Source organism: Phascolarctos cinereus, unplaced genomic scaffold (assembly GCF_003287225.1).
Source record: "Phascolarctos cinereus isolate Bilbo 61053 unplaced genomic scaffold, phaCin_HiC Scaffold_5;HRSCAF=322, whole genome shotgun sequence".
In the NCBI taxonomy this organism is placed as follows: Eukaryota; Metazoa; Chordata; class Mammalia; order Diprotodontia; family Phascolarctidae; genus Phascolarctos; species Phascolarctos cinereus.
Genome location: NW_027555958.1, coordinates 256,107,328 through 256,123,311, shown reverse-complemented (window position 1 = coordinate 256,123,311; position 15,984 = coordinate 256,107,328). Strand labels below are relative to the sequence as shown.

At 39.1% G+C, this 15,984-nt stretch overlaps 2 protein-coding genes across 4 annotated transcripts; one reads left to right on the top strand and one right to left on the bottom strand.

The window, feature by feature from the left end:
- Nucleotides 1-6,883: 6,883 nt before the first annotated feature.
- On the bottom strand, nucleotides 6,884-9,325 carry LOC110194448 (histone H2B type 1-B-like). Its single transcript, XM_020966810.2, has one exon. The coding sequence runs from the start codon at nucleotides 9,213-9,215 to the stop codon at nucleotides 8,838-8,840; it is 378 nt and encodes a 125-aa protein (XP_020822469.1). The 5' UTR covers nucleotides 9,216-9,325; the 3' UTR covers nucleotides 6,884-8,837.
- A 178-nt stretch (nucleotides 9,326-9,503) lies between these two features.
- Nucleotides 9,504-15,499, top strand: LOC110194439 (histone H2A type 1-J). 3 transcript variants are annotated; one of them, XM_078155713.1, is made up of 3 exons: nucleotides 9,504-10,075; nucleotides 11,585-11,699; nucleotides 14,527-15,499. In XM_078155713.1, exon 1 carries the CDS (start codon nucleotides 9,557-9,559, stop codon nucleotides 9,947-9,949), a length of 393 nt encoding a protein of 130 aa, XP_078011839.1. In that variant the 5' UTR covers nucleotides 9,504-9,556; the 3' UTR covers nucleotides 9,950-10,075; nucleotides 11,585-11,699; nucleotides 14,527-15,499. The 3 variants fall into 3 exon arrangements, with proteins under 3 accessions (XP_078011839.1, XP_020822458.1, XP_078011838.1); XM_020966799.2 differs by having other exon boundaries at nucleotides 11,183-11,699; XM_078155712.1 differs by having other exon boundaries at nucleotides 9,504-11,699.
- Nucleotides 15,500-15,984: the final 485 nt, after the last annotated feature.

Sequence of the window (15,984 nt, the reverse complement as noted above, 5' to 3'; positions counted from 1 at the left end):
TCACCCTCCCCCACCTGGGGAAAAGAAGGAGGGAGGAGGGGCAGCAGCTACAGCATAAGCCCCACTGGCAATGGCCTTGGGCCCTGGGGCAACCTTTGCCTGGAAGGTTATCGCCCAGGTTTAGCACATCAGGCTCAAGGTAAAGAAGCTAGCTTCTGAACTTGGGTAAGTACGCTCTTCTTAAAGTTGTAGTTTTAACCGTTAATGATGAGATGTTGAATCTCTGTGTAAAGTAATTTGGAAATGCATTTAACAAAACTGATTGGTTTGTTTCAAGTTTCAAATTGGTGAACTTTTTGTATCGGTTATCTCAAGCAACTTTTCATAATTTGGTTACCGCTAAAACAATTTGGCTATTGTTGGTTATTGTTTTAATGTACAAACTTGCCAAAAAGCTTGTTTGGGTTTTGATTTGCTGAGAATTTGCAAGTATAAAGAAATCTCCAACGACTGTCTTTTTACACCAGGACAAATTTATATTTGAGATGTAAATCCTGGAAAAGCTTTTCCTAAGCTGTGATTAGTGAAACTTGCTGTTTGAGGTAAAAAAGTTCATGGGATTTTATTTTGAGTTGTCTGATGGATCACAATGATCCATTGATAATCAATGATCCACCATCTGAGAGAAATGCCACAGGCTACTCAGAGAGAATGTGATACTGGTGGGAAGTCAGCATCAGGAAAAGCTGAGAGGACAATGTTAGCCTCAGTCTAAAATAGGATCCTCCTGGCCCAGTTTCCCCATTATGTTTCTTTGAAAAGAAATGTTACCCACCTGGCTACTCCTGAATCTGGCTATGAGGTGGATCTGATACTGTGTGCTTGGAAAATGGAATTATCTGAATCCAAACAGAGCTAACGATGTTTTATCCTCTCATATTTGGGCCCTAAATCTAGTTTCTGCTTTATATCTGGCCCCTGCAGTCTCTTCTGTCAGATTTGTGTCTTCCAGGCTACAGGCCATTCACCTACAGTTAGTAGCAAACAGTGGGTACCAGCCAGTGTCCCCCCCATCGTTCCCTGGATTCAGCTTGTGCTCGTTCCGGTCAGCCTCCTCTTTGGGACCCCCTGGAGGTAGGGACAGCTCTATGCCCCTTGCCAGGAGGAAGCAGTTTCAGAAGCCAAGACCTTCACCCCTTTCGCCAAAAGAATTTGGGTCACATTTGTTTGGGGAGGAATGATGGGGTTAGGAAAAACCTTGGACTTTCCCACATGGCCAAATATCTGGAGTTTTGCCTGAGGCTGTAATCCCATCAACTGGCCTTTCATTGTGGCTACACCCCATCTCCCAATTCTCTATTACCCTTAACTTAGCCTAGCCCTCCATTGTTTTACCTCCCTATGGCCCCCAGCCATTTCCCACCCTTAATCCTAGCTAGGCTCCATTCTCCCTTGGCCATGTGGTCCAAGTCTCAGGAGCTCTATTCACCCCAGCTCACTGGCCACGCCCATCCAGATCCTCCTTTGACCCTTTTTCCAGTCACCCCAAACTACTTGGCCACCCCCTAGATCCCTCCCATGGTCTTTCTGTATATAAGGTCCATCTTGTCTCCATTAAAGTGCTCAGATTCTTACTATCTAGCCAATAGCTCACTAATGTTCAGACTCCTTAGGTGTTAGGAGGACCTGAGTTCAAAATTGACCTCAGACCCTTGACACTTATTAGCTGTGTGACCCTGGGCAAGTCATTTAACCCCAATTTCCTCACCTAAATAAATAAATAAATGAACTCTTCCCTTCTCCCTAGATCTGAAAGGTAAACTACTCTTACAAGCAATCTTCTTGATCCAATCTGGAAGCAGATTGACCCATGAGCCAAAACACCTTGTGCTGGTAGGAGCCATCCTAGCTGAGCAACAGAGTGAATTGTTTATAATAATAATGCTGCTCTCTGAAACAAACTTGATTGGTGACTCCTTTAAGAATGAAGGAAGGAAATATGTACTTATTTAACTCCTCATACATGTTGGGCACTGGCTGAGTAGTTTACAAATATTATCTCATTTCAAAACAACCCTGGGAGAGTTGCTATTTTCATTCCCATTTTACAGTCAAGGAAACTAACGTCAACTGACTTGCTCAGGGTCATACAGCTACTAAGCATCCAAAGCCATGTTTGAATTCAGATCTATTCTGACTCTGAGCTCAACACTTTAACTACTGCACCACCCAGCTGCCTCTAAGGGACAGAAGGACTAAAGGAGCCAGGAACTGAGAGGTACTCCTTGGCCCCCTATGTTCTTTACATTTGTGAGAACACTAAAATGAGTCTTTAATTTTGAGCCCATTCTCACTAGGGACAGTGGATATTCTAGGAGCAAAAATGCCCATCTGTTAGCTGTTTAGATGCCTCAGAGGAAAGTACGTCCTGACCACAAAGATTACAAGACTACCTGCAATAAGTTGATCAAGAAATTTTTTTAATGTAATTTTCAATGAAATGAGAGCTAAGAAAGACTAGATAGGAAAACTAATAGCATGGAACAGTATCACAAACCCTATCCAACTGACAGATTCCCTGAAAATTAGAATAAAAAAAGGAAGCACTGACAATAAGATATGAAATATGACAACAATTTCAAGAGGTTAAAAAACAAGAAAATGTTAAACACATGAAAAACATGGAAAACATCACAGGGAGATAATTTCATAATCACTGAACCTAAAAATAATGAAATAAAGCCTAGATAGTATATTTTAAGAAATCATAAGCAAAAAAAAAACTGAATAGATCAAATAAAATCAGAATATAAAGTAAAAATAGGAAGAATCCACTAGTAAACACCAAAAAAACCCTCTAAAATGAAAAATCCCAGGGACATCACAGTCAATACTCTCTGCTGGTTCTCCTCCTACCTATCTGCCAATTCATTATCAGTCTTATTTGCTGGATCTTCGTCCAGGTTATGCTTGCCAACTATGGGTGTCCCATGAGACTCTGTCCTGTGCCCTCTTTTATTCTCCTTCTACAGTATTTCACTGGCTGATTCTGTCAAATCTCATGAGTTTAATTATCATCTCTATGCTGATGATTCTCATATCTACTTATCCAGCCCTAATCTCTGCTGAACTCCAGATTTAAATTTCCTATAACCTATTGTACATTTCGAGCTGGATGTCCCAGAAACGTCTTAAATTCAGTGTCCAAATTGAACTCATTATCTTCTCTATCCAGTACCCTCAAACTTTCCCTTCTTCCTAACTTCCATATTACTATGAAAGGCACCACAATCCATCCTTGAAGTCATCTAGGCTTAGATAGGTGTTATCAACTCCTCACTCTCTCACTCCACCTTAGACAATCCATTGCCAAGGTCTGACTATACCTTCATAACTTCTTTGTGTGTGTCCATTCTCTCTTCTGACACTGCCTCCACTCTGGTTCAGTCCCTCATCACCTCACACCTGGACTACTGCAGTAACCTGCTGTTTGGTCTCCTTTCCACATATCTTCCATATTTGAGTTCATCTTCCACTCAGCTGTTAAAGAGATCTTCCCGAAAGTGCAGGTCTGACCATCTCACCCCTCCCTCCCTTCCTCCTTTAATAAACTCTAGTCGCTCCCTATAACTGCTAGGATCAAATATAAAATTCTCTATTTGACATTCAAAGCCTTTCATAACCTGACCCTTTCCACCTTTTCATTTTGTTACACTTTACACTCTCCTACCACCTACTCTGTGACACTGGCTTCCTTGCTATTCTTCACACAAGAAAAATCATTGTCCAACTCTGGGCATTTTCACTGGCTGTCACTCATACCTGGAATTCTCTCCCTCTTTCTCTTCCTCCTGACTTCCCTGGCTTCCTTCAAGTCCCAGCTAAAATCCCACCTTTTACAGCAAGCCCTTCCCAACCTCTCTTTGGAGGATCTTATCTCTGTTAATTATTTCTAATTTATCGTCTGTGTGTGCATGTGTGTGTGTGCGTGTGTGTGTGTGTGTAATCATGTTAATGATAAAACAAACACAGACACCCTGGATCTATAATTTCAATTTACACTGTGACATTCTCTTATCTTATTGTATTTATAACCTATCCTATTAAAAAATTCCTTTCTCATATTAGGGCTAAACACATATGGAGACTATAATTTTGGGTTGACACAGATATCTTGAGTTGGGATTGCTCTAAGTGTATAAAGAGTCTCCTTCAGCTTGTTTACCTCTGAGTTAAAAATTATTTTCTGACTCCCACGCATTCATGATTCTCTGGCTTAATGAGAATAAATAAGCACATGTACAGCTTGATTCTATTTGTTCCTTGTTCAAACCTTTGGTAAGGTAAACCCCATTCTGTTTGTTCTTTGGACAAACCTTTGGTTAAGGGGGAAATTAATTCTGTCTGTTTCTTTGGACCAAACCTTTGGTAAATGGTTGACACAGTATTGAAAGGAAAACTCACTATATAACTAGTAATAGATCCTTCTTTAATATGGTTAATGTTATCTATCTAAAAATCAAGATCCAACATTATATGCAATACAGAATGACTACATGCCTTTCCAATAATATTTAGAATAACTCAAGGATAGTCATTATTACCACTATTATTTGATATGATAACACATAGGAAAACCATAATGATAACATTAAAAAAATAAATTGAGGGAATAAATATAGGTACAGAGGAAACAAAGCTATTGCTTTTGCACAAGATATGATAGTTTTTCTAGAGAACTTTGAAGAGTCAACTAAAATTAATTGGAACAACTTCAACAAAATTGCAGGATATAAAATTAACTACCACAAATTATTCTTTCTGTACGTTAAAAAAAATCTGGTTGGATTAGATAAATAACATTCAAAATAATTACAGAATATAGAACAGTGTCTTCTTACCAAGACATATACTGGAACTATATGAATACAAACACAAAACACTCTTTAGACAAATCCAGAACCAAATAATTGGAGAAATATTAATTGTTCTTGGTTTGGCCATGACAATATCATAAAAATAATAACATTACCTAAATTTATTTATTTATTTATTCAGCACCATACCATAAAGGATTACTTTATAGATCTAGAAAAAGCAAAAACAAAATACAAAATCAAGATTGTTGACAGAAGGCAGAACCAAGAAGTAAGGAACAGCAGGAAGAAGTAGAGTTTCTCAAGACTCAAACATACATACATACACATATACACACACACGCACATACATACGTACATACATACATACATACATACATACATACAGTCGATCCTTCACTCAAGTGTCAAACCAGTTATCCCAAAGCACAAGCACTACCATGTCATTAGCCTCTCCCCCATTCAATAAACTCTGGTGGTTCTCTATTGCTTCCAGGATTGAATACAAAATCCTGTTTGGTTTTTAAAGTCCTTCAAAACCTGGCCCTTCCTACCTTTCCAGCCTTCTTATACCTTATCCACTCCCATGTACCCTGCAAATTCAGTAACACTGTACTCCTTGCTTTTATTTGACCTATTATATGTAAAGCACCATTGGGGCTTATGCAATAATGAAAAACAACCACTTCCCTCAGAAGACTTAAATTCTTTTGGATATTTTATTGGATAAGATTTTGGTTAGTTGCACATCTGAAGATATTATAGGAAAAACTTTTTCAATGTTAAAGCATGCTAGTTTTTAGCTTAGCAAGATTGCTTTTCACCTACAATCAGTGCCTTTTAGTTTAAAATATTTATTCTTCAGTTTGTATCTCCTAAATATGAAAGAACAAAACCAAATAAGTACCTGTCATTTGCTCTATGTTAAAATAGTTAAGGTGTCTGAGATTGTGTTCAATGAATCCATCAGATGAGCAACCCATTAGACTCAAGCTGATGTTCTGTTTGCATATCTTTATGTTCAAAAGAACAAATTACAGATTTAAGATAATTGGATACTCATCGAATTATTTAATGATGCAAAAATTCACCAAGGCTAAGCTATAAAGCTAGTATCTTATCTTCTTAGCTGCAGTTATTCTTTGAAAATATGCCAAACAAGCTATTCCCCAATAGATAGTCAAGGAATATTAACAAACAGTTCTGAAAAGAATAGCAAAGTATTCAACCATATGAAAAAATGCCCCAAATTGCTAATAAAAAGTGAAATGTGAATCACAACAATCCTGAGATTTTACTTCACATGCTACAAATTGGCAAAAATTACAAAAAATGGTAATTGGTAATGTTGGAGGAGTTGTGGATAGGCATACAACTAGTACATTTTTGGTGGAGCTGTGAAATGGTACAATCATTTTGGAAAGTGACTTGGAATTATGCATATAAAGTGACTAAAATGTCCATACCCTTTGAACCAGGGACTCTATTACTACCCAAGGAAGCCATAGAAAGTCCCCATATACACCAAAATATTTAAGCCAGAACTTTTTGTGATAGCAAAGAATTAGAAACAAAATAGATGCCTATCAACTGGCGAATGCTAAACAAATTTTGGTACACAAATATAATGTTACTATACTGTTAGAAATGACATATGTGATGAATACAGAGAAGCATGGAAAGATCTATATTAACTGATTCAGAATTCAGTAAGCAGAGCCAAGAAAGCAATAGACACCATAACCACAACAATGTAAATGGAAAGGACAGCTATATACCAAAAAATCAAAAGTGAATGTAACAAAATTGTAAAAATCCAGCAGGATGTAAACAAAGAAATATGAGAAGATACCACCTAACCCACCCCTCTAAGAGGGAGGGAGGTCCACAGGTGATACATTGCACATATTTTTGGACTTCTTTTCAATATATTAATCAGTTGTGCTTATTTTTCATCCTCTCTACAAAATACCATTTGTTATATGGGTTGGGTCTCTGGGAGGGAAAGAGAGATGGATGCTTGGGATAACTATGGTGATGTAAGAAACAAAATATCAATGAAAACATTTAAAATTTCTAAAAATCTTTATTTGCCCTTTAATATTTTTCATGAGGTGATAGGGATTAGGTAATTTCATAAGTATAAGTAGCTCTAGCTGAGGAACTTCCTCCACCAATGCAACACCTTCTCTGAAACCTATAACCTCAGAGAGTTGCTTGAGATCATTGAGAGGTTAAGTGTCTGGCGCAGGGTCATATGTCAACAATACATGTAATAGATTGGACTTGAATTCAGGTCTTCAGGGCTTTGAGGCCAGGTCTCTATCCACCACACCAGAGTGTCTCTTTATAAGATGATTCACGTTATCATCTTCCATTATTCTTCTCCATAAAGTGTTACAAACGAGTTTATATTATAAAGTGGTATTTTCTTTGGCTGCAGTCTCTACACTTGGCAAGTCAAGTGTCTGCTGACTAAACCTCTTAGGCTCTTTGGGTTTTGTGCTATTACAATTTATTTTCCTCATTTAAACCACTGTATGAAATTGTACTATTTGTCTATGTCCTTTTCCCCCATCATAAATAATTTAATTAAATGTCAGTACAGGATTGTTTTAATTGCATATCTTTAGGCAGCTGGCATAATGGATAGGACACTAGGCCTAGAGTCAGGAAGACAAGTTCAAATCCAGGCACTTAGTAGCTATGTGACCTTGGCCAAGTCACTGAACCTCTGCCTCTGTTTCCTCAACAGTAAATTGGTGATAATAATACCATCTATGTTCCAGAGTCATTGTGAGGATCAAATGGGATATTTGTTTTAAAAAAAATGCTCAGCAGTGTCCACCACATAGTAAGTCCTCTATAAATGCTTAGTTCCTTTCTCTTCCTATATCTTATTTTTAATTCTTTATTCTTTTTGTCTTTGTTCTTTCTGATTACCAGAATGACAGTATGCAAGTAGCTAATCAAAAATTACCCCCACATTAGTAAGGAGTCATTTCCTATCTGTTAAAAGCAATTTCATTTAAAAAAAAGAAAAAAAGAAAATATACTGAACACTGAACTCCTAAATGAGTTTTTAATGAAAAGTTTGTTGTTGTTTTACCCCCTGAAAATCTGTTCTCTTCTTACAAACTAAATATTTTTTAGACCAGAGTTCTTGGTCATCTGGTACAACTACCTTTTCAAAATAAGGAAATTGTGTAACTAGAAAACTGAGGCCTAGAGTTGAGTAACTTGCCCAAGGTCAAAGTAGCAGAGTCTGCCCAATTTGAGCCCAAGTCCTTTGATTCAACTGATCTACTTAGGAGGCATCTTAAAATTCTCAAATCCAATCCCTTCACTTTACAGATTTTACCATGTAAATTCAAAGCCTAAATTTCAGGTACGGGACACCTAAGTGCAGCAGTGTGTGCCAGGCCTGGACTCATCTCCCTGAATTTAAATCTGAACTCAGACACTAGTTATGTGACCCGGGGGTGAAGTCACTTAACTCCGTTTGCCCCAGTTTCCTCATCAATAAAATGAACCCGAGCAGAAAATGACAAACCACTCCATTACCCCTGTCAAGAAAACCCAATATGGTCACCCGGTCAGACACGACTTATCAAAGTACAGTGCATCTTAGGAAAACAACTTTCTGCATGACCCAACAATTTCTGCCAGATCAGATTACTGCAAAAGGCTTATTATCTAAAACGTGTAAAACTGAGCAAAACTTCCTGAAACCCCCTCCACCTGCCAAGCTTTGGGGCTGAGTACACTCACCTGTAAAAGGAGAAATTCAACTAAACGTTTCCTAGATTTACTCCTAGAGCAAAACTATTATTACTACTTTTAACTTCACAGTTATGCAGCTCCCAGAACATGCAAAGTTTCTACTAGTTTGAAAAAACTAAAGTAACTTGTTCCGAAGTTAGAGAGAACCACGCCACACGCGACCTTAAAGATTACAGCAATTTTGTGAAAATGGAGGTGGCTCTTAAAAGAGCCTTTGGGGTTCAGCGTGCAGATTGTCTACTTGGAGCTGGTGTACTTGGTGACGGCCTTGGTACCCTCGGACACGGCGTGCTTGGCCAGCTCCCCGGGCAGCAGGCGCACGGCCGTCTGGATCTCCCGGGACGTGATGGTGGAGCGCTTGTTGTAATGCGCCAGGCGTGACGCTTCGCCGGCGATCCGCTCGAAGATGTCGTTGACGAAGGAGTTCATGATGCCCATGGCCTTGGAGGAGATGCCCGTGTCGGGGTGGACCTGCTTCAGCACCTTGTACACGTAGATGGAGTAGCTTTCCTTGCGGCTGCGCTTGCGCTTTTTGCCATCTTTTTTCTGCGCTTTAGTTACAGCTTTTTTTGATCCTTTTTTAGGAGCAGGAGCTGATTTGGAGGGCTCAGGCATCTTCTTTTTCTAAAAACTCTCACAGTAAATTGGGAGAGTAAAAGTTTCCTTCTATTTATAGGCCCAATATGCAAATAAGGACTCAAGTGCCGGTTCTTTCTGATAGGAAGAACAGTAGCGGTGGCGTCATAAACTAGAAAACTGCATGTAAATGAGCAGATTTTAATTCTATTCTCCTATTGGCTGCTTTAGTTACACAGCTTGGTAGCCAATCAGCTGCTCAAAGTTACTGTCTGAAAACCTATAAAAGGACCGCTATTGACATTTTTTTCACTATTTTGGGGACTTTTTACTTTTAATTTGTGGTGTTGTACGGCTTTCGATTTCTCGAATCCGCTAAGATGTCCGGACGTGGTAAACAGGGAGGAAAGGCTCGCGCTAAAGCTAAGTCAAGGTCCTCCCGAGCGGGCCTCCAGTTTCCAGTAGGTCGTGTTCATCGTCTGCTGCGTAAGGGTAATTATGCTGAAAGGGTCGGGGCGGGAGCTCCGGTGTATCTGGCTGCTGTTTTGGAATATTTGACCGCTGAAATCCTAGAGCTGGCGGGAAACGCAGCTCGGGACAACAAGAAGACCCGTATTATTCCCCGCCACTTACAGTTGGCCATCCGTAACGATGAAGAGCTCAACAAGTTGTTGGGGAAAGTGACCATCGCCCAGGGTGGTGTCTTGCCTAACATTCAGGCTGTGCTTCTGCCAAAGAAGACGGAGAGTCACCATAAAACCAAGAGCAAGTGAAGTAGCTAGGCTCGGGGGCCCGGGAGAAATCTCTGAAACCAAAGGCTCTTTTCAGAGCCACAACAGAACTTCAGAAAGAGCTTGTCACATGTAGCCGTTGCTTGAATGAAAAAGAGATTTAGTAAGGTAAGAAATGAAGACTGAATTATTTTCTAACCCAGTTCAAGTTTGGGAGTGTTAAGGGATTATGCTAAAACTCTACATCTTTTATCTGGTCATTTATTAATCCTAAAGGAAAGTCAAGTTTAAGCCTGTAATTTTACTCTTAGGCCTTGATTTCTTTTAACGTGGGCAGCCAATACTTCCACATTTATACGGAACCGAATGTGACAGAGAACGAATGTTGAGTCGTTAAGCAGGCAGTTAACTTGGGAAAAAAGTGCATTGCATATTTTTTCTAACCTATTATATTGTATTGGCACTAGGGACCATTATTTCTGTTGAAACATTTTCCCCCAGTTCCACTCATTAACTCCCCAAATAAATGGTATTAGCATCTTCCTTACCTTCACTTTCTCAAGCCGTTACTAAGGCAGACATTGGCAGGGCGGCGGGAGGGGGTGGACCTTGAAGACCTGCGCAACCCATATCCTGTACTTGCCTATACTTTAGGCGCTCGGGCTGGGGTGGTGGTAGATATTGGTTGCTTAATAGTACAATCTGCCAGTGCTTGAAACTCCTTAAGGTCCAAAGGTCATGTGTAGGAGGTTCTGAAGGGAAATTCTTGACAGGTAAAAATAGGATTGGGTGTTTTTACTTTTTTTTTTTTTTGGTAGTCGTGGTTAAGTGACTTGCCCAGGGTGACACAGCTAGTAAGTGTTAACGTGTCTGAGGCCGAATTTGGACTCAGGTCCTCCTGAATCCAGGCCCTATGCTCTACTGCCCCTGGGTATTCTAAATAAAATTATGATTAATGACCTACAGATTTTTATACAGACATATGAAGTCCAAAATTTCTTCCGACCTTGGTAGAAACGTTTGTTTCTTGCACCACCCCCTATTTTAGGGTATGCTGTGCAAGAACTACGTTTTCTGAGATGAGCTAAGCACAATAAGGATTTTGACTGAATACAGCCAGTTTAGCAGGAATAGAGCTTAAAATACTCAAGCTAAGAAGTTGAAAACAGGATAGGTAGGCAATGAAAGACTAGGTCTTAGAGGCAGGAAAGGAATTGGGACAGTGTGTTGTCTTCGTAGCTTTTTAACCCATTCCCCTTTCTCCCTTACCTTCAGGATGTCAAGTAGGATGACTGAAAAGTACCATTGCTTTGAGGCATTGAAATGAGAAGTCATTGGTGACCTTAAGACTATAAAGTGGTGGGGATACAAGAACAATTGCAAGATATAAGATCCTACAAATTTAGGACTACTTTTTCCTTTCTTGGTACAACTTTTTCTACTCTATTCCCTGCCAACTTTTGAAATTGAGATCTAGAATTAAGACCCTTGGGAAGGTGAGAATATTGGTTGTTCTGGGTACAAAAGTAGTCATCTCTGAGTCTCAAAGACATCTCTCTGACTGGGTCAGTGACCTGAGCTGAGGAGATCTAGATGTCTTCATTTAGTCATCAAATAAAAAAAAAAGTTGCTTCCAGTTCTACCACTGTATGGCTTTTCATATGCATGATCTTTCAGGAGAGGAGATGGATATTCAACAAAATAGGGGACTTCCATGCCTTCCTGATAAAAAGACCAGAGCTCAACAGAAAATTTGATCTTCAAATACAAGACTCAAGAGAGACATAAAAAGGTAAAGGGGACAGAAAGTAACAACATGTTATTAATAAGGGCAAGCTCTTAACATCCCTGCAAGGGAAGATGACGCTTGTAACTCTTGAGAACTGTATTGTTATTATGCCATGTTAAAGGGGTATACATAAAGGGGGTGGGCATAAATTGACTTTGTAATGAGGAAAAAAATCTAATCAAGTGGGTTAAATGGATCCAAGTAAGTGAATTAATCTGATCTAAGAAAATGTACTGAGAGAAAAGGAAAGGAGGAGTCAGATAAGGGTAAATTACATCACAGGAAAAGGCAAAAAAGCCTATTAGAGCAGAGGGAAAGAAGGGAGGGAGATAAATGTAGTTTGAACCTTACTGTCATCAGATTTGGCTTAAAAAGGGAATAACATAATCAGTTAGGTATGGAAATCTCACATGCCCTATAGGCAGTAGGAGGGAAAAGGGAAAAGAAAAGGGAGGGGGCTAATAGAAGGGAGGTGGGACTGAGGGTGACTGGTCAAAAGCAAAACATTAGTGAGGAAGGAAAAGGAGAAAGAAAAGCATAAGGGGGGGTGATGAAGAGAAAGACATAGTTATTATAATTATGAATGTGATATATGAATGTACTTGAATACTATTGTGCTATAAGAAATGATGAATAGGCAGACTTCAGATAAAACTGGAAAGATTTGTATGGTTCGATGCTGAGTGAAGTGAGCAGTACCAGGAGAACATTGTACACAGTAACAGCCACATTGAGTGATGACTGACTTTGATAGACTTAACCCCTCTCAGCAATACAAGGATCTAAGACATCTCAAAAAGCCCACCCCTTTATGTATGGAAAATGCTATCCACATCCAAAGAAAGAACTGTGGAGTTTGAATGCAGATCAAAGCATACTATTTGCTTTTTTTTCCCTTCTGTTGTGTTTTCTTTCCTCTTTCTGGTGGTTCCTCCTATTAATTCTAATTCTTACTTACATCAGAAAAAAAGAAGCAGCTGTCAAAAAGCCATCTTTTTAAAGTATGACTTTCTCTTGTATTCCATTAACACCTAAATTTTTTCTATGTGATTCTCAATTCCTTTATTTCTTTTTTACCTAATTAAATCCCTTCCTAGTCAGGGCTAAATTGGTATTCAAGAAAGGCTTCACAGTTGCTATTCTGTTCTCTAGGATCTGTTCTAGTACCATGTTTACAACCTTCATGCTTAGCTAATCCACAAATGAGTAATAGCTTGGCAGGGGGGGGGGGATGGCTAGGTTGGCAATGACATTTGTTGAAAGATAATGAGACACTGAAGACCTAAACTAAACACCTGATCTTAAGGACCTTTTTATTAGAATGTCAAGTCCATGAGGACAGGTGCTTTTTTTTTTTAACCTTTACCATTTAGCATAGTGCATGGTGTATAGAAAGCTCTCAAACTTTTTTATATACTTATCAAAAGTATAAGAGGGCATTATTCTATATACAAAAAACTATTTGAAGTGCTTTAACTTTCCCACAATTTCTCTTCCTTTAAAGAAAAAAATCATAATTCATATTTATATTAGACTTTAAGATTTACAAAATACTTTTAGGGGCATCTAAGTGGCACAATGGATAGGGTGCCAGGCCTGGAGTCAAGAAAACCTGATTTCAAATCCAACCTCAGCTACCTAATTGTTATGTGACCTTGGGCAAGTCATGTAACCTCTGTCTGCCTCAGTTTCTTCATCTGCAACATAGGGGTAATAATAACACCTACCTCCCAGGATTGTGAGGATCCATTAAGATTAAAATTGTAAAGCACTTGGCACAGTGCCTAGCACATAGTAAGTGCTATATAAGTAGCTATTATTTTTACTTTTCTCACAACAACCATGTGAAAGAAAAAGTACATGTTTTATACTCTTTGTAGTATAGAGGAAGAAACTGAGGCATAGGAGGTTTAAGGGACTTTGCCTAAGGCCACACGGCCAGAATAAAGCCCTGTGTCCAGATCAACTTTAAGTCAATTCCTGCTTCCAAAAAATCATAATGCACTAGTGAGAGAAGAAATGTAGTGTTGTAGAAAACACAGAGAATACCCAGCATTTAATCCTGAGTGTGCCATATTACCTTAGACAAATTGCTTCACCTCTCTGCAACTTAGCTTCATTATCTAGAAAACAATATGTAGCATAATATAATATATAATGCCTCTAAATCTGTGATTCTATGATCATTACCTGTGATGTACATTGTCTGACTTCCGTACTGTTCATGACACACAATACTCTATTTCCTGACTCTGGACATTTTCACTGCCTGTCTCCAGCCCTGCAACTGTCCCTTCTCATGCTCTACCTCCCTGTTACTTTGTTTCTCTGAAGTCTCAGCTAAGGTCCCACCTTAGAAACCTTCCCCAGTTCTCCTTAATCTTAGTGTCTTCTCTCTGAGGTTATCTTCAGTTTACCTTTACATATATCCCATTTGTGCACAGTTGTCTGCATGTTATTTCCCCTATTAGACTGAAGTTCTTGAGGATGGGGACTTTCTCCTGCCTTTGTAGTCCCTCGCACTTAGCACAGTGCTTGGCATATAGTGGGCACTAAATAAATGCTTGTTGACTTAGTTTGAAAACCATTGCACAAACTCCACCAAATTCTTAGCTCATTGAGAGTGTTTGTATCCCAAACACTTAGGATGTCTGGCACATATAGCAGGCACTAATGAATGTTTATTGACTACCTACCTTGAAATAATGTGTGAAATAATAATGAAATGAAATAATACTTGTATAAAATAATAGATGAATGGGAATTATTCCTATTAGTGATGAGAGCAGAAATGTTTTGAAACCATTCTAATTATTTTTGTTCTTTACAGAGGAACCTGACTTGCGTGGGCACTGGAGGTGGAAAAGTTGGTGAGTGATCAGGAATTAGCCACCAGGTGGCACTCCAAGCTCCAGCTGCATATTTCCTACCACACCCACCCCCCCCCCCATCATCTAAAATGAAGACATTCATGTGGAACCAGCTTCTGGGAGAAGACATTCGGAGTTCTCCTACCACATGGATGAGGAGCAGCCGCTTTGCTTTGGCTGCTAGCTGAGAAATCACATTCTGATGAAGAAGACAACACATAAACAATTAAGAATATTTAAGATAGATATGTGGTAAATGGGAGATAATCTCAGAGATAGCAGAGGGAGATTGTATTCTAAATATGTCCCCAGCCAATGAAAAGATACAACTTTAGAAGATGAAGTGACACCTGAGAGGAATAGCAAGAAATCCATCCAGTTTAACAGAGAATGTAGAGGATGGTCAAGTATAAGAAGACTGGAAAGGCAGGAAAAGAGGCCAGATTATGAGTTTATTTAGAGGATTGATATGGTTAGACCTGGCTTTAGGACAATCAGTTTTCCATCTCAATGGAGTGTGGAGTACTAAGAGATTCAAGGCAGGAAGAGCAACCAGCTATTGCAGTAATCCAGGAAAGAAGTAATAAAGGTCTGTACTGGATTAGTAAATGTGTGAGTGAAGAAAGAGGGGGTATTAAAAAATAGATGATGTGAGAACAGAAATGACAAAACTGGACAAAGCTGAAGAAAATCATATAATCATACTGACTCAGTCTATTACAAATTTTTTATGTACTCTCAACTGGGCATTCACTCAGGCAAAGCAATCCTTTTCTATATCCCTAATTGATTCACGGTCCCAATCAGCCCAGTCACTTTCCCAAAGCTTTATATCCTTCCACAAACCTCCCATAGCTCCCCCTCCACCTACCCTCTGAGCTGAGAACTTTGCCTCAAATTTCACTGAAAAAATTAAAATAATTTGTCAAGAAATTCGTCTTCTTCCTTCATCCTCATCTCAAAACATTCATATGCCTTCTCCCATCATTCCTCCTTTACCTTTCTGTCAACATGAGAATGTCAACCATTCTCCTTGCTAAGGTAAACTGCCCTCCACCCAATTCCTCACTTATCTTCAGTCTTTACCTGTTCACTAGCTGCTTCCCTATTGCCTACAAGCATGCCTATGTCTCCCCCAAACTCATGAAACCCTCACTTGATCTGTTTGTCCCTTTCATCTACCACTAATATCTCTTATCTCTTTTGTGGCTAAACTCCTTTAGAAGCCCATCTACAACTGATATTCCCCATCTTTTCCTCTCTTTAGCTCTCCACTGTCTGGTTTCTGACCTTATCATTCAACTAATACTGCACTCTCCAAAGTCACCAATGATCTTGCCAGTTCTTAATGGCCTTTTTTTCAGAGGTTTTATTAACTTCTTTGTCACCTGACACTGCCAATCACCATTTTCTTCTTT